We start from the raw sequence: 21,815 nt of genomic DNA, 5'->3' as shown, positions 1-21,815 counted from the left end.
TCTAAATTTGATGGAAATATCGAATTTGCGTAGTGCGCATGCGCATTGCTTACTTTCTTATTTACTATCCGAATTTCATCAAAATTGGTATGTATGTGTATAATCAAATTCTAAATTTGGTGGAATTATCCAATTTGAGTAGTGCGCATGCGCATTGCCAACTTTCTTATTTCTTATCCTATTTTCACCAAACTTAGTATGTATGTGTATAATCCAATTCTAAATTTGATGGAAATATTGAATTTGCGTTGTGCGCATGCGCATTACCAACTTTCTTATTTCCTATTCGAATTTCACCAAACTTGATATGTATGTGTATAATCCAATTCTAATTTTAATGAAAATATTGATTTTTTGTTGTGCGCATGCGCATTCTAAATTTGTTGGAAATATTGAATTTTTGTTCTGCGCATGCGCATTACCAAATTTATTATTTCTTAACCGGATTTCATCAAACTTGGTCTTTATTAATTGACAAATATTCTATTATTCCTAGTCAATATACTTTAAACTCCAACCACTTTTGGATGTTTGCATTTAGAGATGCAGAAACGTATTTACATCTATGTAATTGCAATAGACCATCTTCGTATGTACCGAATGTCGTAACCCGCCCTGCATCAGTACTGTTATTAGAACAGTTCTAGTTTTTTTTTTTCTTCATCCCGGGAGCTTAGTTCTCGGAAACGGCAACGGGTACGGCAAAACGGATTTCACCATGTTTTCTAACCTGTGGAGAATTGTGGAATGAATGTAAAACGAAAATTTTCTGAGCAACATGAAGCGACGTTAGCAACAAACAGAAAATCGCCTCTAGAGGACATGTTTATCAACCGATTTTGATCGGGTTTCTTTCATTGTATTTCTTGTAACAAAGGGCAAATGACAGCAGTTAAAAAATTTTCGATGTTCGAAAATTCGTTGCATACTTTTTTTTGTCGAAATTAATCGAAAAATACTATTTCGGTTGTTATTTGGCGGATTGACTTGAAACTTACATGGTGTAGACCGCCAGCAAAGTGGAATAAAAGCACACATTCAAAATTTTTTCATTACTTCCGGTTTCGATGTTAGTACTTCCGGTGGCGTCACTTCCGGTGGAATTGATTTATGTCAAAAGTAACATATGCATTATATTACCAGCCTTAATACAAACCTTTTAAACTAAAAAAAATCGTACCAGAAGTAACATGTTTGTCGCCATATTGGTTTGCCTCATTTTTGCCCAAATCGATTCCCAGAATTCATTTTTAATCCGATTTGCGTAACGTTTGTGTCAAACGATCTGTTTAATGTTTGTCTACAAATGATAGGAAGCATAATTTTGATTTTCGGTTTTGCCTTTTTTGTTCGACCAGATTGTTTTTTTCAAAGTTTGAAGGCGTATATCTCATGACCTTGACCTTTGATGACCTTCATATTTACTGTGATGATAATTTGTGACCTTGTCTATCTGATGACCTTTTGACCTTTGGGGTCAGATATCTATTTCCGATTTTAAAGGGGTCTAAATATGGACCATTTTGAGCCTTTAAAATGCTATATCTCGGTCCCTAATAGAGATATGGCAATAATTCTTTCGATTTTGTAATGTAGAGATTCTCAGCTTTCCATGCAAATTCAAAACTCCATTCACTTAACATGGGGTTATTATTAGATAAATCGGCTAATTAGATTAATCTGGCTGTCAACCCCAACAGAAATCAAATTTTAAGTTGTTTTAAAGACACCCTCCCTTTTATATTTTTTAAAAATGATCTTTGTCCAGTTATGGTATAAAATTAAGCTCTCACGTGGATTGAATCATGTCATATTTTAGTTTAAGCTCACGGAAGCATATTGAAGGTATATCACCACTTAATTTACCAACTTTCTCATTTCTTATCCGATTATCATTAAACTTGGTATGTATGTGTATAACTAGATTTTAAATTTGATGGAATTATCGAATTTGCGTAGTGCGCATGCGCATTGCCAACTTTCTTATTTACTATCCGATTTTCATCAAACTTGGTATGTATGTGTATAATCAAATTCTAAATTTGATGGAATTAACGAATTTGCGTAGTGCGCATGCGCATTGCCAACTTTCTTATTTATTATCCAATTTTCGTCAAACTTGGTATGTATGTGTATAATCAAATTCTAAATTTGATGGAATTATCGAATTTGCGTAATGCGCATGCGCATTGCCAACTTTCTTATTTACTATCCGATTTTCATCAAACTTGGTATGTATGTGTATAATCAAATTCTAAATTTGATGGAATTATCGAATTTAAGTAGTGCGCATGCGCATTACCAACTTTCTTATTTCTTATCCGATTTTCATCAAACTTAGTATGTATGTGTATAAACAAATTCTAAATTTGATGGATTTATCGAATTTGCGAATTGCGCATGCGCATTGCCAACTTTCTTATTTATTATCCGATTTTCATCAAACTTGGTAGGTATGTGTATATAGTCAAATTCTAAATTTGATGGAATTATCGAATTTGCGTAGTGCGCATGCGCATTGCCAACTTTCTTATTTATTATCCGATTTTCATCAAACTTGGTATGTATGTGTATAATCAAATTCTGAATTTGATTGAATTATCGAATTTGAGTATTGCATGCGCATTGCCAACCTTCTTATTTCTTTTCCGATTTTCATAAAACTTGGTATGTATGTGAATAATTCAATTCTAAATTTAATGGAAATATTGAATTTTTGTTGTGCGCTTGCGCATTACCGACTTTTTTATTTTTTTATCCGAATTTCACCAAACTTGGTATGTATGTGTTTAATTCAATTCTAAATTTGATGGAAACATTTAATATTTGTTGAGCGCATGTACATTACAAACTTTCTTATTTCTTATCCGGATTTCATCAAACTTATTCTTTATTAATTGACAAATGTTCTTTTATTCCTAGTAAATATACTTTAAACTCCAGTCACTTTTGGATATTTGCATTTAGAGATGCAGAAAGGTATTTACATAAAGTAATTGCAATAGACCATCTTCGTATGTACCTGAATGTCGTAACCCGTCCTGCATCAGTACTGTTATGAGAACAGTTCTAGTTTTTTCGAAATGTCAATTATTCTTAGATATAGGCGACGATGTGCATAAATATATTTTGGATCTTTTTTGCAAAACCGGAAGTGCCACAGTTCAATATATGGAAGAATAGATAATCGGCTCTAGAAGTCGTATTTTTCGGTCGATTTTCTTTGGGTTTGCATTTTTGGAATCTACTGTTAAAATCTGAAAGAATAGCAGTTTCAAAATTTCAAAATTCGAAAATTTGTCGCAGACATTTTTTTTGCCAAATTTTGCATTTTTTTCATTTTTTTTGCTTTTTGTCTGATTAATCTGAAAAAAATTGAGCAAAGACAGTTTAAGAATGTAAACAAAATGGTACAGTCAAATTTTCAATTTCACTTCCGGTTTAAACAGGAAAACGATGTTCACTTCCGGTTGAATATCTTCCGGTGTAATTTGTATAGGACAAAAGTTTTTATGCTGATAGGTAGACAAAGTTATGACAAAAAAACGAAGAAAAAAAAATCCGGAACAGACGTGAAACTTTGGCCGCCATTTTGATTTTTCTGAAATGATTCGATTTTTATTCAGACATAATGGCTTATCCGATTTAAATGATTTTGGTGTCAAATGAAAGAAGATAAAAAAAAACATGACATTAGGAAGCCGTTTTTCGATTCTCAATTTTGCTTTTTTGCAACATCCGGTTGAATTTTTTCAAAGTTTGAAGGGTCATATCTCGTGATCTTGAACTTTGATGACCTTGACCTTCATAAGGTCAAAGGTCATTGACCTTAGCTATCAGTTAATACTTTGACATTTGACCTCCGACATGTACTTCCGGTTTTATAGCTGTCCGAAAACAGCCAAATTCGCAACTTTGGACTGCTCTAGCACGTGACCTAATTAACCTAGAGGGTTAATTTTTTCGGATTCTTAATGTGCTTTTCATGCTCTTTCAAATGATTTATAACAATCGTTTTTTAAAGCAAAATTGAAATTCGTGAATTTTTCAAATTTGAGTTTTTTTTTTACAATATTTCTGTTTCTTTGAGCTTGGTGTGTATATATCTTATGACCTATTTTATGTAGAACATTGAAACTTGGAACACAACAAGACAATTTAAATATAAATTAACCTATGACAAAAAAGTTGAGGTGGGCGTGGCACATCCGGGTTGAATTACTAATTGTTTACATTTTGAGAAAGGGGCATAACTCGCATAGGATACATTTGTTCAAAAAGGAACTTTGCACACAATTACCTCATTATTTTGGCCAGTTTGTGTTAATAGGTCAATTGTTTCAGCTTTATAGTTCCAAAAAAGGAACGGGTTTTGAAATTTCCATATTTTCAATTTTCTATTTTGACCTTTATTGACTCTTGTTGACCTATATCTTTTGACCTGTATGATGTAGAAGCTTTAAATTTAGAACACAACTTAACATTCAGAATATCAATTAACCTATGCAAAAGAAATTGAGGTGGGCCTAGCACATCCGGGTTAAATTACTCATTATTGACAATTTTGGCAAGGGACATAACTCACAACGTATACATTTGTTCAAAACTTTGCATACAATTACTTCATACGTTGAGCCATGTTTTCTTGAAAGTTCGATTGTTTCAGCTTTATAGTTCAAAAAAAGGAACAGCTTTTGAAAATTCAAAATTTTCAATTTTTGACCTTGACCTTTTTTGACCCTGATTTTTGTAGGATTAAAGGTCATTCACATTGGCTATCTATTTATACTTTTATATTTGCTGTCCTATCTCAACTTCCGGTTTTATAGCCGTATATATTTAAAAATTTTGATGACTTTTATCTCGTAACCTTGACCTTTGTTGACCGTCTCCCTTTCAATGTCAAATGTCATTGACCTTGGCTATCTTCTGATACTTTCATTTGTGCGGTCTGTCTACTTCCGTTATAACAATCTTCCAAAGAATTCTTCTCAACTTTAGACTGCTCTTGCGCGTGATGTAATTATCGTAGAAGGTTGATTTTTTCAGAGTCTTTTGCAATTTGCTACATTTGCAAAGTCCCACTCTGTGCCACGTGTGGCTCTAGTTTTTTTTTTTCGATTTTACACACCTTCCTGAGCTTAGACTACAATAGTTGCAGCAACCATTCAACATTCACGAACCTTAGATATAGGCGACGATGTGCATAAATATATTTTGGATCTTTTTTGCAAAACCGGAAGTGCCACAGTTCAATATGTGCTAGAATAGATAATCGGCTCTAGAAGTCGTATTTTTTGGTCGATTTTCTTTGGGTTTGCATTTTTGGAATCTACTGGCAAAATCTAAAAGAATAGCAGTTTCGAAATTTCAAAATTCGAAAATTTGTCGCAGACATTTTTTTTGCCAAATTTTGCATTTTTTTCATTTTTTTGCTTTTTGTCTGATTAATCTGAAAAAAATTGAGCAAAGACAGTTTAAGAAAGTAAACAAAATGGTACAGTCAAATTTTCAATTTCACTTCCGGTTTAAACAGGAAATCGATGTTCACTTCCGGTTGAATATCTTCCGGTGTAATTTGTATAGGACAAAATATTTTATGCTGATAGGTAGACAAAGTTATGACAAAAAAAAATGAAGAAAAAAAAATCCGGAACAGACGTGAAACTTTGGCCGCCATTTTGATTTTTCTGAAATGATTCGATTTTTATTCAGACATAATGGCTCATCCGATTTAAATGATTTTGGTGTCAAATGAAAGAAGATAAAAAAAAAACATGACATTAGGAAGCCGTTTTTCGATTCTCAGTTTTGCTTTTTTGCAACATCCGGTTGAATTTTTTCAAAGTTTGAAGGGTCATATCTCGTGATCTTGAACTTTGATGACCTTGACCTTCATAAGGTCAAAGGTCGTTGACCTTAGCTATCAGTTAATACTTTGACATTTGACCTCCGACATATACTTCCGGTTTTATAGCTGTCCGAAAACAGCCAAATTCGGAACTTTGGACTGCTCTAGCACGTGACCTAATTAACCTAGAGGGTTAATTTTTTCGGATTCTTAATGTACTTTTCATGCTCTTTCAAGTGATTTATAACAATCGTTTTTTAAAGCAAAATTGAAATTCAAATTTGAGGTTTTTTTTACAATATTTCTGTTTCTTTGAGCTTGGTGTGTATATATCTTATGCCTATTTTATGTAGAACATCCGGGTTGAATTACTAATTGTTTACATTTTGGGAAAGGGGCATAACTCGCATAGGATACATTTGTTCAAAAAGGAACTTTGCACACAATTACCTCATTATTTTGGCCAGTTTGTGTTAATAGGTCAATTGTTTCAGCTTTATATTTCCAAAAAAGGAAGGGTTTTGAAATTTTCTATTTTGACCTTTATTGACTCTTGTTGACCTATATCTTTTGACCTGTATGATGTAGAAGCTTTAAATTTGGAACACAACATACATTCAGAATATCAATTAACCTATGCAAAAGAAATTGAGGTGGGCCTAGCACATCCGGGTTAAATTACTCATTATTGACAATTTTAGCAAGGGACATAACTCGCAACGTATATATTTGTTGAAAATGGAACTTTACTTCATCCGTTGAGCCACGTTGTCTTAGAAGTTCCACAGCTTTATAGCTCAAAAAAAGGAACAGGTTTTGAAAATTATGAATTTTCAATTTTTGACCTTGACCTTTTTTGATCCTGATTTTTGTAGGATCAAAGGTCATTCACATTGGCTATCTATTTATACTTTTATATTTGCTGTCCTATCTCAACTTCAAACCTTGACCTTTGTTGACCGTCTCCCTTTCAATGTCAAATGTCATTGACCTTGGCTATCTTCTGATACTTTCATTTGTGAGGTCTGTCTACTTCCGTTATAACAATCTTCCAAAAAATTCTTCTCAACTTTAGACTGCTCTTGCGCGTGATGTAATTATCGTAGAAGGTTGATTTTTTCAGAGTCTTTTGCATTTTGCTAGATTTGCAAAGTCCCACTCTGTGCCACGTGTGGCTCTAGTTTACTTTTGTATTTATTAATAATTGTTTTTAGAATAAAAATATTGTCAACGGTTCTGCGATTTTTTCGAAATCCATGCTGGGCTGTATCGATCATGTCATTTAGTTCCAAATAGTTAGTTATTCTTTTATTTATTATTGATAAGAATACCTTTTTGATAAACAACTACTTAAAGCGATACCACGATAATTATTCGTGTCATGTTTTTGACCTTTTTTGTAAACGGGTATTAGGAGAGATTCTGACCATGATGACGGAAATATACCGGTTGTAAGTATCAGATTAAATAATTTGTGATAGTGATCTTTCAAAGTATCTATAGAACTCATCAGCATTTCCTTTAAAATCATATCTGGGCCGGGTGATTTGTTCTTCCTCAGGCATTTAAAGGCAGTTTGTATTTCTTGATAACTTATTTCTTTATATAATTCCATATTTGGCACAACTTTTTTTTATAGATTTTATTGTCTAATTTTGATGTTACTTTACTCACCTCAAATAGTTTTTTGAAGTGACTTTGCCATTTATTTAGTGGAATGTTGTCATTGACCGAATCTGAGTCGTTTTTTTATTAATGAATTTACCAGCTTCCAATATTCTCTTGGATTATTGGATTGTAATCCATCTAGAAAAGTAGGACGTAAAACACCATTCATTTCATTTCATTCGTTGCTGTTATAATTGTGAATTTTAAATTGCAAATTTTTCAGTATTTATTTACATGATATTTAACAGTTGTTTGAAATAATGTTAACTTGAGTTTTATCCATAACGTGTATTTTGTATACTCACATTAATTCATTCTTATAGAAATTACTACCTCTTAGACTGGTCATAAAATTTAAACTCTCAAACTTGGTCAATGATAGTAAATATGCATCAGTTAAACTGACCAGGTCCAATGACTTGAGAATAGAATCTCTATACAAGACGGTATTATACATAAAATTGAAGGTGGATTCCGCTTTTTTTCGAATAACGTTTTCTTTATCAAAAACATCGTACATTTTACCTGAAAAAGTATGCTATTAATACCGACATGTATGTATCTACTTGAATATGTTTTAAAGGGGATGGAAATAGAGTCTAGTCATTCGAATGAGACAATAAACCGAGGCCCCGTGTGCTACAGGCTGTGCACATTACAAATCCCTCGACAATCGAAAAAGAGCAGGCTAATGCCGCAGCTGTCCTGACAAAATTTCCCTCATTGAACCCTACATGGCGTTGCCCGTCTTCATTTGCCTACATTGTGCAGAAAAGTAGGACGTAAAACTCCATTCATTTCATTCCATTTTAAAAGGGTTAATTAAAAACGGAAAGTAGGCCTACTAATTGTTAATTAAGCAATTTGACCTAGATTTAGTTGAAACTTTTTTTAACTAGTTTTGGTGTAAAGAAATTACCGGCTGGATTCTATGAGTTAAAACTTTCAGATACTTTAAAGGATACAATTCTCTAGATTGTTGTGTATAGTTTTCAAACAACGACAAAATCAGAAAGCCCCTTAAAATAATTAATTTAAAAAAGCTTCGAAATTACTTATCTTAATGAATTAATACTTAGTTTTATGGATTTATTGGAAGGGATTCTGTGGTATAGTTTTGATGAAAAAAAGACTCATATTGGCCAATTTGAACTTTTTGGCCATCCTAAGGTGTAGTATATCTTTTAAGGGACAGGTGCGCCATTTTGGGGGGTTGGTTTTAATCTTGGATACATCTAAATGATCTCCAGAAATACTAGAAATGTACGAAAATCGCATAGGCCAATTCCTTTAAAAATACTTTAAACTAGGAAATTTACTCACTTTTCCTATATTATATGTCTCTATATATCACAGAGTATCTTAAATTGACGAGTCGTCATTTTAACATACAATCGCGGATAATTCTGGACACACATAGATTTGAAGGCTCAATTTTTGACGGTGAGCTATGAACACTATTAGGCCTACTAATTGGCCTAGCTAAAAAAAATTCCCGTTTCTGAGACTAAAGTATGATAGGTAAAAAAAGGCGCACCTGTCCCATTTAAGGTTAGATCATAGTAGGTTAAATTTGCGTGGTAAAGAGGTGAACACGTTCGCGTAATATTTTCGTGGTTAAGATGTTGGGGGAGGGAACTATGCCTAGGACTTTTTAACCACGAAAACTTGTCGAATTCCAGCTTGTCCAAGATCTCAACAAATGATCGCACCAAATTTCATTCAAATCTAATAAAGATAGCTTGCCAGGCAAGGTAATATAAGTAGTATATGAGCTCATAGATTGGTCGCATTTTTCCACATTCCATTTCATTTCATGGGAAAAATGCAACCAATCTATGAACTCCCAAAAAAAAGACCTAAATTCCCTACATTTCATAAATTCTTACAGCAAAACCTCCTACATTTCATAAATTCTTACACTTAAAAAAGACCTAAATTCCCTACATTTCATAAAACATCCTACATTTCATACACCAAAAAACACCTTCAATCAATTTCCTACATTCCATCAAAAAAGCATATTAAAATAATGTAGAAGGGAGATAACTCTTTTTTGGAAAATTTCTACTCAAATTTTAAACCTTAAAAATGGCAAATAGAATACTAGATCCAATCTTGAGATTATATGATCCGATTCGTTATTCGTTTAACAAGAAAAAAGAGGATTATATTATCATCTCACCAACTGTTGGTTCTAAATCCCAATTGAATGATGGTGGTAGAATTACCTTCGAAATAAATTCATTATCGAATTGGTTGCTTCTTTCCGATGCTTATTCCAGATGCGATTTCAAAATTAAAGATGGAACTCAGAATCAAGTTCCACAAACTAATACAACGTTAGAAAATAATTTCTTTCCATCTTTATTTAGCGAGATGGTTTTGGATGCTGGTTCAAATCCGATAGAAACAATCAAACACCCTGGGGAATTCGACACAATGTTGAAAACAGTTTTATATCCTAAAGATTTCGATTCAGTCTCAGGTTGGATACCCGATGTTGGTGATGGAAGTGTTTTAAAAGAACCGGTAAGAAATGTTGCAAATGATGCCGATTTAGATAGAGTGAGAGTTGTTGCTCGAAACACAATAGAAAGAGTAGGACGAGCAGCTAATCATGGATTCGAAAAACGAGTACTTCAATATAATAATATTGTTGAGAATAATAGGTGGGGTAATTACGTAAATTGGAAATTATATCCTTTATTCGGTCTGTTGGAACATAAAAAAGTTTTCATAGGGTTACCATATAAAATTCATCTACAAAGAGAAATCAACGATGATAAGATATTCTTTGGAGAGAATGGTTCAGATGCAAAATTAGAAATAACGAATCTCCAACTTTTCATACCCGTAATAACACCATCAATTGAAGTAGAAACGAGAATATTCAACTCGTTAACTAAAGATATCGAAATAGCTTTTCTTCATCGTAACACGGTAGGTAGCATGACTTTAACTGGAGAATCCACCACATGGCCAATCACTAACACTATAAAACCAGCAAGATATTTAATGGTTGGTTTCAAGAACTTACCAGATTCTCAAACGAATAACAATAATGTCTTCAGAGTGGCAATGAACCAAACTCAAAATCCTTTAATCCATAATGTTCAAGTAAGATTAAACAACGATAATTATCCTAACCAACCTTTAACAATTAATCCAACCACAAAGGATTATAATGAATTGTATAGAAACTATAAAAATATGTGTGAATTATTTGGAAATCTGCCTCAGTTTGAATATGTAGATTTTGCACTTAATCATCCAATCTTCTGTTTTGATCTATCAGCTCACCAAGAAGATCTTTTCAAAACAGGAGTCAACATAAATATTCATATTGAAAAAACACAAGGAGATGTAACAGGTTATTGTTTATTATTGGAAGAAGCAAAACATTTAATTAAAATAGCAGATAGAAGAATGATAAGAATTGAGTAAAAAATACACCTTTAAAAATGAAACCAGAAACTTTAGTCAAGAAAATAATAGAAGCTATAGAAACAGCTTCACCAACTACAATAACTTATAATGGTAAAAAAATCAGCATAACTAAAAAAACTTATTGATAAATATAAATATTGTAAAGTCAGAGACGATATAGACTTAGAAAGAATTGACGCGAACGCAAAAGAAGGTGGATTTATATTTTCCCTACCTTTAATATTTGCTGGTATTACCGCGGCGGCTACAGTGGCTGGTGCTACAGCTGGTGGAGTAAGCGTTGTCAGCGAAAAGAAAGCTGCTATTGCAGAAGCTGCTGCTACAAAAGCTACCGAAGAAAAGAAAGCAGCCGAAGAACATAAACATAATTTAAAAATGGAAAAGTTGGCAGCAGAGGTTAAAAAACCTAAAACGGAAAAGAAAGGTTCAGGAGTAGGAGATATGATAGGCACAATAAAAGAATTTGGAAAAAGATTTAGTGAAGAAACCAAGAAAACTGTTAAACAAGGATTAAATAAATTAGTAGATAGTATTGACACAGGAGAAATCAAAGTCAAACATAAGGGTAATGGAATATTTTTAAAAAAATATACGCACTGGAGAAGGAATATATCTTTCAAAGTATAAAGGAGAAGGAGTGATTTTTGGAACAAATTAAAATAATAAAAAATGGGTAAAAAATTCAATCATTCAGAAATATTTCCTAATAACCCAATGCTCATGTGTATATGCGGTAGTTCTTGTTCTGGAAAAACTCATCTCACTTTTAACATGTTGACAACACCAAACCTTTTAGATTTCGATTCTTTGTATATCTACACAACAACACCAGAGCAATCGTATTATCAAAGCTTTAGAATATCTACAAAAGAAAGATGTTCAAGACCTATTTCAATATTACGAAGAAAACGAAGAAGAAGTGGAAATAAAAGATATCATAGATAACTTCATCGAAGCAAAGAATCCAACGGATATAAAAGTTTTTCTTACGAAAAATGTTAATGATCTAGACTTGTCTAATATTGATAGTAAACGAAAGAGCTTAATATTGTTTGACGACTGCATAGCGCAAAGAAATCAAGCTGTTCAACAAGAATTCTTCACGAAGGGAAGACATCACAACTGTCACTGCATATACCAATCCCAATATTTTTACGGGATGGATTCTATGTTTATTAGAAAAAATGCAAATTGTTTTTTATTATTTGAATTAAACGATAAAGACTTATCTCAAATCATTCAGTCGATAAATCACGGTATGGACAGAGATGCATTTAAAAAGGTTTGTAAAGCTCAATGGAAAAACCCAGATCAATGGCCAAACCCAGATCATGGATATATATTCGTTAATACTAGAAAACCTGCGGGTGAAAGACAGACATTTGTTAAATTTTATTTTTTTGATTGGAATAATATTTTAAAAAGAAATAAAGAATATATCAAAGCAAAGAATAAAATAAAAACCCAAGTTGAAAATAACAGATTACAACAACTCGGATTAACGGAAAATCTACAAACTCTATTTCAACCCATATTGAAATCTCAAGAGGATATTAAAAAGAAATTAGAAACTAAACAAATTCAACAATCACCGCTTCCTTCTATAGAATATCCCATTAAAGATGATGAAATCATAATTAGGTCATTATATGATATAAAACGTTATTTTTCAAACCCTAACCCAATTATATATATTTTTATATGAAATACACATTTTCCTTTTCATTTAATATAGGACAATTCCTCAGTTTCACCAGTGAAAATGTCTATTATGATTTCCATGGTTATTAATGTTCCCGTTGGAACCAGTATTCTTCTTATATATTTCAGATTCGGAAGATAATGGATTTGTATTTCAAATATTCTATATCATTCTTTTAAACTAACTTCACAAACATTGCTCTATCACTAGAGGTTACGCCTACATGCCTGTGCCTGTGCTTAACCGCAATGTTATAACCTAAAATTCCAAAATTACCAAAGGGCATTTAACCAATTGTTGATCATGATGGGTTATTGTTTAATGCATATAGAAAAAAAATTAAAAAAATTTTACCCTTTATTCGAAATCGATACAAAAGACTTTACATTTACAACAACAGAAGGATTAATAGATTTAATGAATGGCGGGGATGTTGAAATTGCCAATCGCAAGGATTTAGAACAATACTTAAAATTTCTGTATATGATAAAGACTAAGCGCAAAACAAGAAGATTGATGGCAGTTGAAGATCATTTAAAAAAAGTTATTCCTGATGAATATGAAATTGATGAAGTAGATGATGAAGTTGATGATGAAGATGAGGAATCAGATGATGAAGTTAATGATGAAGATGAGGAATCAGATGATTATGAAGAAAATTATCCACCAATCACAGAACAAATAGACGAATTGGAAAAGGAGATATCTAGTGGACAAGGTATAACGTTTTTATCCGACAACAACGAAGAATTGCTTAATAGATTACGAGTAATATTAGCGGCAATGAAGGAAGGTCATCGATCACACAGACAATATAATGAAGTAAATTGTATATTAAAAAGACTCCTAGAAAAAGGTATCATAGATAAAAATGATTATAAAAGCGTGATTAAAAATGTCAAATATAGAACAGCTATTCGTTATCACCTCAAATAAATCAGACATTAAATTATCTCTAGATTATGAGTACGAACTCGATCGCAATCAAGAATATGAATTGGGATTAAAGTATTTCTCAGTTTACAATTCCATTAGAAATATCAACGAAAAAAATAACCAAATAAAAATATCAACAGATAACGGAGTTACGTTCAAAACCATAAGTTTACTACCAGGAAGCTTTGAATACATAGCCATTAACGAATACCTATCTGAATATGGAGGAAGTATCAATGGTAAAAACAATATTGAATTCGAAGGTAATTTGAATCTGAACAAAATAAAATTAATATTAAGAAATAATAGTCAAGTTGATTTCAACGTAGAAAATTCATTGAATACGTTACTAGGATTTGATAAACGAGTATACACCCAATCCACTTTAGCACCACACAAAGCTAATATCGAGAATGATATCGATGTGATAAATATACATTGCAATTTGATAAACGGTGGATTTTTCAATAAATACAAACGTCAGATTATTTACAGTCTTCCAACATTCACTGTACCGATAGGATATAGAATTATAGAGAAACCATTTCAAACGACGTATTTACCACTTAATTCCTTTATGATTAAAGATATAAATCTGGAAATTAAAGATGGTAAAAATAGGTTTATAGATTTTGGTAACGAGGAAATTGTTATTCAACTTCATTTAAAACAAAAAAATTAACACTCTTCATTCTCTTCTTGAATAGTTAGATAATCAAAATCATCAAATTCGTAGTTTTCATCTATGTTCAATTCTTTTCCGTCGTTGTAAGGATACATGATTCCTTCACTGTTTGGTGCTTTTCTCTTAACGAGATTTAGATAACTTCTAAAAACTTTCTTTTGTTTATCCTTTGGAATAACTACTCCATTGGTGAAACTTTTTACCCAAGGTTTCTTAAATTCATTCGTTACATCGAGTCCACTAGCTAATCGAATATAATCCTCTGCGGATATCTTATCTTTTGAGTAACCCTTAAACGTTTTCTTTTCTTTTAAAACACAATCGGAAGTTAGAATGATATTGTATTTTACTTTTGGCGCTAAATATAAACCAAATATAATTCCACCATCACCGTAATCATTCTTTCCTTTACAATAATCATTTTCGGACACCAACCCAGCTTCATTTAATTTATCCTAATTGCTAGATGAAATGTATAAACTATCGGTATCCGTATAGTATATTTCAGGCTTATAAAATCCATCTATCACGCGAATAAAATTATTCATTATTTTTTACTGTGAGATAAAACGAATGATCCCAAATGACTAGGTGTTAGTCGTGTAGATTTAGGAGGAATAAATTCTTTTTCTTCTTCATTTATCTCAACTATATAGTGACTATCATTTACTTTTTCATAGCTTTTGAAGTGTGAATCATAGTTGGCTTTTAAAGTCGCTTCACTCCATAGATGTTTCGATGTATTTATATCCTTCTGAATAGATTTACCATACAACGAATTGCCTAATAATTTCATGCAATTACAGTCGAGTAACCTAATTTCGTCGAAACCTATTATTCGTGGATTTCCGGAAAGGATTAATCATTTACATGTGCGATCTCGCGTGACCTCCGCATTTGCTTGTTTTGATAAACATGGGTTTTCTCTACAATATCAGCTAGTAGAATGAATCCATTAGTTTAATCCAAGGTACAATGTATTAATGTATACTTTGACAAATACAAAATGGCGGATTTCACTTATTACCAAACGTCACCATTTTTTATCGGCCGAATTTCCTTATAATCCCAAGCGGTAATCGGAATTCCAAGTGTCGTCTGCTAGAATATATTCCAACGAATGAAGTCACGTGATCAACTAGCGGATTCTGTGTCAGCAGAAAATTTCTATGGAACACAAAGTGGACCATATTCTTATGTTGTTTCAGTGACTTTTAGCAATAAATCACGCTACGTATTTGATTTTGTCAGTAACTATTTTTTTTTTTTCGTGGTTCTTTGAAGGAATTGTCACTAGTTATAATGAATTGATATTATAGATGAATACTAAGAGAAGTTAATTATACCACCCGGTATCCATACAACGTGTTTTTCTAGACTTATTTATAGATCAAACATTGTATACGAAAATAGGTGACGCTTGTTGCCGCTGTTGCCGAGTTGGTTGCTCATGAAATGTGGGTCAAAGTGAAGGATTCATAAAGAAAATCGAAATAAACCAATTTTAATTATTTTGTAGACTATCTGAGGAAATATCTAAGACATAAAAAAAAAATTTCGTTTTTTTAACTTTGACGAAATTCGGTGTCGAATCCTTATATCCACGAAAATAGGTTACACCACTGTACTACCTACGATATTACCTTCTCGTTTATATTTATTTCTTAGATCTCTCAAAATTAAAATATAATCTCTATAGGGTGGAGTTTTAAAATACCATCTAATATTCTAATAATTCGTCCACCGGCTTTCACTATTTCTTGAATATCGACCGATGTTAAAACGTCGTGACAGAAACCATTTCTGAATCTGATTTTAGTGCCAGTTTCCTTTTTACCTTCTTTATTCGTGAAAGTGATTTTATCTTTAGCTGGTATGGGTTTGAAGAACATGTTTTTGGGATATTCAAACCACACTTTTAAAATGGCAGTTCTAGGTCTGAATTTCTGTTCATTAAAGAGCTTGACAAATTTTTTATTTTCTTCCGGTAGAAATGGTCTACCACTTTCCGCTCTCGGATATTCGCTATCTAAATCCGACATGGCGGAAGCGTACAAACCGTTAGCGTCAAATGCCATCAGTTTAATACATTTTATTTTTTTAAGTCTCGAATGAACCTCCGTTTTATCTTTCGTGCTAGCGCTATATTCTTTGAATAAATCAATTATATTATCAGTGTCACTTGCATTGTATTCCTTTAATATATTACAAATTTCATCCATTTTTATTCGTTTCAAATGATTTTCGATTTGCCGAAACTCTTCCTCCTTTAATACTTTGTCTGATAAAATATCTTATAAAAGGGTGAGTATGTGAGTAAACTTTTTCTACGTTTTCTTTTTCGGTGTGTTTCGGAACCATTCTAGTAGTTTCATACCATTCTTCTTCAATCATTTCTTTATCGTAATGATATAAATAATACCAACCCTTTAAAGATAAAGAAGGAGCCGTTAGATTATTGGAAATATTCTGAAATACAACTTCTTTCAATACTTGATTGTATTTTATCAAACAAGCTCCGAGACATAACGTATCTCTTTTAGCGTAAGGTTCCCATTCGTGTCTTAAAGATTCCCAATTATCTTTAGTGTATTTTGCAATATTAACATCCTCGATCTTTCTCAAATTCATTGGTAGATTAGATGAATTTCCCCATGCTGCCAAACTAGATGTTTCGTGTTGATAGGAACATATGAAATTAATATTTTGCAAATAATTAGATTTCGGGGAAGGGAGGGTTTTATTCTCCCAAATGTACAGGCCTAGGGTTGAGCAGACACTTTATTTAGAAATTAGGATTAAGGGTCTTGATATTAGGTTTTCTTCTGTTCTTATTCTGATCTGAAATTAGAAAAAATAACTCGCCCGATGGGCGAGAAGTATAGTATCTGTTATGTGCTGATTGTTTTTAGTTTACTATGAACAATATTATCATTTAAGTTCTTATTTTTTGAATATGCAACTATCATTTTCTGCTTATAGACATGGGGGAATTTCTCTTGAAGGCTCTTATAATGGGCATGAACTATCTTGCTTGCTCGATTGCTGGTTGTATTAAACGGGACAACAAAGGGTGTTATGCCTACATTATGATGAATATTTAGTCCTATAGGTCTTGCTGTATTCAATGTCTCAATCCAATGGGCTTCCCTAGATTGACGGAATTTGGTAGTTTCATCTTCGGGCAAGTCAATTTCTATACGCTTAATTGGGATTAGGGCGAGATCGTCTATTGAATGGTCATCGAGGTTGAAATGATTAGAAACAGGCTTGTCTTTCTTTAATTTGATGTCTGACCTATGAGCATTAAAGCGAGTTCGTAAATTATTCTTAATTTCTCCTACATTTTGTTTGGGGCATTTCTTGCATGAAATTAAATATATTACATTCGAATGTTCACATGTTAGATGTTCCTGGATCGGGTACCTTTTATTCGTAGAGTTGCTTACAAAATAATGAGTTTCTGATATAAAGGGACATGTTTTGCATCTACTGGACAAACATGGAGCACTTCTTAAACCTGGAGGTACTTCGGCATTAAGTTTGTTTTTAGCTGCTATTTGTGCTAAGGTGGAATTTTTTATGTTTCGTAAAAATCGTTTAGAGTACCCACGCTCTTTCAGTTTTGAGAAAACAATCGTACAGGCTTGGTTGAAATCAGAAGATCTTGTACAAATTCGATGAAATCGTAAAACTTGTGACTTAATTATACCAGAAAAGGTATGGTTTGGGTGAAAGGAGCTCTTGAGCAAGAGTTGATGAGTATCAGTTTCTTTGAAATACACTTTAATATCCAGTTTATTTGTTTCTGCTATGGAATCTCCCTTAAAGACTGTGGTATCGAGAAAGTCTATGCTTTTGTCACTCACATTTGCGGTTAGTATGATAGAGGGATGGTGGTTGTTGAGAATTTCAAAGAATTCCCAAAACTGTTCGATAGAATAAGTCCAAACCATAAAAATGTCATCCAAAAAGCGTCCGTAAAAAAGTGGGTCAAATGGACAGAGGGGCAACACCTCACGTTCCCACTCTGCCATGAAAAGGTTTGCGTACGATGGGGCGAATCGTTTGCCCATTGCTGTCCCTGAAGTTTGTAAATATGTTTTACCATTAAATGTGAAATCGTTTCGACTAAGACAAATCTCTAAAAGCTGTAGAATTGCATCGTCGGGTCTGTTTGGATCTGGGTTTCTATTAAAAGCTTTACGAACTGCCGTTAAACCAGTAGTGTTATCGATATTGGTATACATAGAAGAAACGTCGATAGAAATTAAAATAGCATTAGAGGGAACTCGAATATTTTTTATTTTATTGACAAAATCGGTTGTGTCTTTAAGGTAGGCGCGATGTTGACATGCTAGAGGTAGTAAGAAATGATCAATGTATTCTGACACTGCATATGACTCACTACCACAGTCAGATATAATCGGGCGGCCTTTAGGGATTTTATTCAAAACCACTCCTTCGTTGGATTCTTATGGATTTTAGGCAAAGTGTACAAATGCCTCTCGCGACAATCAGGTTTGGCAAACAGATAGTCATATTGTTTCTGTTTGAGATAACTAGTTTTGACTAAATCGGCAAGAATATTGTTAATCATGTTAGCAGTTTCTTTGAAAATTGGTTTCGGTAAAATGGCATAATGTTTAGGATTATTCAGTTGATTCTCTGCTTCTGAAACGTAATCATCCCTATTCAGAATGACACAACATGAACCTTTGTCACTCTTTTTAATAACAATGCTATCGTCTTTCTTAAGTAAGTTTAACGCTTCACGTTCCACTCGTGTGAGATTAGGCTTTTCGTGTGTTATGGAAAGGTTCACTGTTTGGCTATTCATACTCGCAAATGCTTTCAATATTTCAGGATGGATGGCGGCCTGAGGGGGTGTTCACGTGGATTTAGGAATAAACATTGTTCTAGCACCACGTGGGGGGTGGTTTCGAAAAAAATATGTGCAGCTAAGATTTCGTTGAAATCGCTCAATGGATGGTGGGAGATAATTCAAGTTAGCTATCTTTGGTGTGGGAATAAATTTAAGTCCACGGTCTAAGATTGAATGCTGAAGGGGTGTGAGAATTTTGCGGCTCAAGTTAACTACAGTTTGGCCTAGCGGTGGCCTCTCAGTATTTTTATCCCCAGTAATTAGTTTAAAGACTTACTCGATGCTTGAAGCTGATGTATCCAAAACAAATAAATGCTGTTTGCTGTTTCTGGAGACCAATGAAGATTATCAACTGGTTCGAATTCTTCTTCGTAGGGTGGTAAGATTGTTGCGCTGTTCATACTGGACTCCATCATCATGTTGTTGAGAGTGCTGAGGTTCTGTTGTGCTTTCTTCGAGATTTTATTTGAAATGGGTATACATGTGAAGGGGATCTTGGAGTTTGGGAAGGTTTTGTTGGCTGTGGCGATTAATTTCGGGGCTTGGTTAAAGGGGGTCTTTGGTAGCTGATCACGGTTGTTGAGGCCTACATGAAGAATAATGGTAGTAGGTTTGGGATCATGGTCGTATGATTCCAGGATTGACCGTATGTGATGGATTTGGGAACCGGGATAAGAATGTATTTCAGTGTCTGAACTGGTTTTGGTAATTCGATTCAGGTTAGATGATCCAATAGATGGTGCAGATGTAGTGTCCATTTCAGGTGGTAGAGATATGGTTACTCTGGTTTTTGTTTCGTTGATTGTTTGGTAGAACTTGGTGATTACAGCTTGAGCGAGACGTTTCCCATAGGAGCGACGGGCCCAGGACAAGGCATGAGAAACGATGCGGTCGACGGCAGGTGATGATAAAGACTTGGTACGAATGGTGGTCAGCTTCTCTTGAAGTGTGGTTTGGTAATGGTCGATCAGGACCTGCGTAACCTTAGAGAGCCATGTCCGATTGAGGGATCTAATATTCGCGTCAACAGCTGATGTTTTCATTGCTGGACGGATAAAACTATCCAACTCAGAGACTTTGCGTTTGAAGGTAAACGCTGGTTGGCCTTGCTGTTGAAGGGTAAAGATTGCCAAATGATGGAGGCACTGCAAAACTTGGAAGAACGCCTTCACAAAGGGTTCTTCCTCCTTATGAGTGGGGACTGGTTGGCGTCGGTGGGCTGGTAGTCGTTTCTGTTGTTGGTCAGGTCGATGGTTACCTCTTGATTGGTAGGTGTTGTAGGTAGGTCGGCGATGGGGTGGGATATAACTGGATGGGTTGGTTGGTGGTCGGCGATTGGTAGGTGGTAGAGGGCGATGGAAGACAGGGCCGTTGTAGGGTACGTGATATTGGTTTGGTTGACGATTAGTGTTTCTATGTCTGGCTTCTTGCCAGTGGTTGTTGTAGTTGGGGAGCATAATGAAAATAACTTGAGGTTAGAAAGGGAATGTACAGAGGATGTAACAGGAGGAAACTGTATATGCTAGCGTGAAAATGTGGGGATCAAATTATGCAAATAAGTCAAAGTGGGTTTGGGGATATATAAAGAAAGATGAAAGTTATGATGAAAAATGCAAAAATATATATTTAGGTGATAAATAACGCTAACAATGATGTGAAAAATTATAACAAGTAAAACAAAAACTTACGCAATTGACACGAACCGGTTTTCGAAATATTATCCTTTTTCAAGTGTCTTTATTTCTTTCTGTCTTTTCCATTTTTTCTGTAAATCTTCATCAGTGAATGAATTACTTAAAGGTAGAGACAGAATTCCTCTGGGCGTTTTTAATGGGCATTGTGTTAGTTTTTTTACGTTTTTGATCATGATCCATCAAAACCGCTAGCGTTATGAGCAATTAATGTTATTCTTTTTTGATCTATTGATCATTTGATCGATACAATTTGTACCTACAAATATTTCTACTATATTAGTCATGAGTTTGTTGTAAAATTCTTCTGGAATGGGATCTGTCGGCTTTAAATCTGGAAAGAGATTATTTATTCTGTTTAACATTTTTCTTAGTTTTTCTAAATTAATTAACATGAAAGAATAAGGTATGGCTTTATTTTCGTTATAGATTTCGCAATCCCACGCGTATAAACAATCATCGGAAATGGTTGGAAAAACGTTTAGTTTTAGAGGTGAAACTTGCGTTACCGCATTATCATCTTTACAAGTTCTCCATACATTTTCATCGTAATCATCTTCTATTTCTTTAATGCCTAAGGTTTTGTTATTTCTTCTTATCAAACAGAAATGTTCTTTGTGTAAATAAAATACCCAATCTAATTCTTCGGATACTTTCTTTGGTTGAAAATGTCCATGTTTGGGCATATAAATTTGAAAATAAGTATTAAATTTCTTATTGATTTCGCCGATTCTAGCAGATGTCATAACTCCTTTTCTGTTTGATTTTGAAAAACTGTTGATGAAATCTTGAAAATCTCGTGTAGTCTTCGTTTAAAACACGATTAACGCACTTTACAAAGCAGTATCCATCGCTCGGTATATAACAATTTATACCGATATATTCATTTATCTTTTTGAGTAGAGTAACACCACTACCCTTTTTTGATCTTTTTATTTCTTTGAAAT

The 21,815-nt window shown here is 33.5% G+C and overlaps 4 protein-coding genes across 4 annotated transcripts; 2 read left to right on the top strand and 2 right to left on the bottom strand.

Annotated features, from left to right (window-relative positions):
- Positions 1–9,610: 9,610 nt before the first annotated feature.
- LOTGIDRAFT_158390 (hypothetical protein) lies at positions 9,611–11,596 on the top strand (the record flags this gene model as incomplete). The annotated part of the gene is made up of 2 exons (XM_009051553.1): positions 9,611–10,962; positions 11,119–11,596. 2 exons carry the CDS (start codon positions 9,611–9,613, stop codon positions 11,594–11,596), a joined length of 1,830 nt encoding a protein of 609 aa, XP_009049801.1.
- Positions 11,597–12,977: 1,381 nt separating this feature from the next.
- Positions 12,978–14,289, top strand: LOTGIDRAFT_158389 (hypothetical protein; the record flags this gene model as incomplete). Its single annotated transcript, XM_009051552.1, has 2 exons — positions 12,978–13,527; positions 13,631–14,289. 2 exons carry the CDS (start codon positions 12,978–12,980, stop codon positions 14,287–14,289), a joined length of 1,209 nt encoding a protein of 402 aa, XP_009049800.1.
- A 1,682-nt stretch (positions 14,290–15,971) lies between these two features.
- Positions 15,972–16,334, bottom strand: LOTGIDRAFT_158388 (hypothetical protein; the record flags this gene model as incomplete). The annotated part of the gene is made up of 1 exon (XM_009051551.1): positions 15,972–16,334. The coding sequence occupies one exon, from the start codon at positions 16,332–16,334 to the stop codon at positions 15,972–15,974; it is 363 nt and encodes a 120-aa protein (XP_009049799.1).
- Positions 16,335–16,506: 172 nt separating this feature from the next.
- Positions 16,507–20,634, bottom strand: LOTGIDRAFT_158387 (hypothetical protein; the record flags this gene model as incomplete). Its single annotated transcript, XM_009051550.1, has 2 exons — positions 16,507–16,719; positions 19,768–20,634. 2 exons carry the CDS (start codon positions 20,632–20,634, stop codon positions 16,507–16,509), a joined length of 1,080 nt encoding a protein of 359 aa, XP_009049798.1.
- Positions 20,635–21,815: the final 1,181 nt, after the last annotated feature.

The sequence above is a fragment of the Lottia gigantea genome (genome assembly GCF_000327385.1).
Source record: "Lottia gigantea unplaced genomic scaffold LOTGIsca_17, whole genome shotgun sequence".
Classification (NCBI taxonomy): Eukaryota; Metazoa; Mollusca; class Gastropoda; family Lottiidae; genus Lottia; species Lottia gigantea.
The sequence above is the reverse complement of the archived record's forward strand: the minus strand, read 5'-3'. Positions and strand labels throughout refer to the sequence as shown.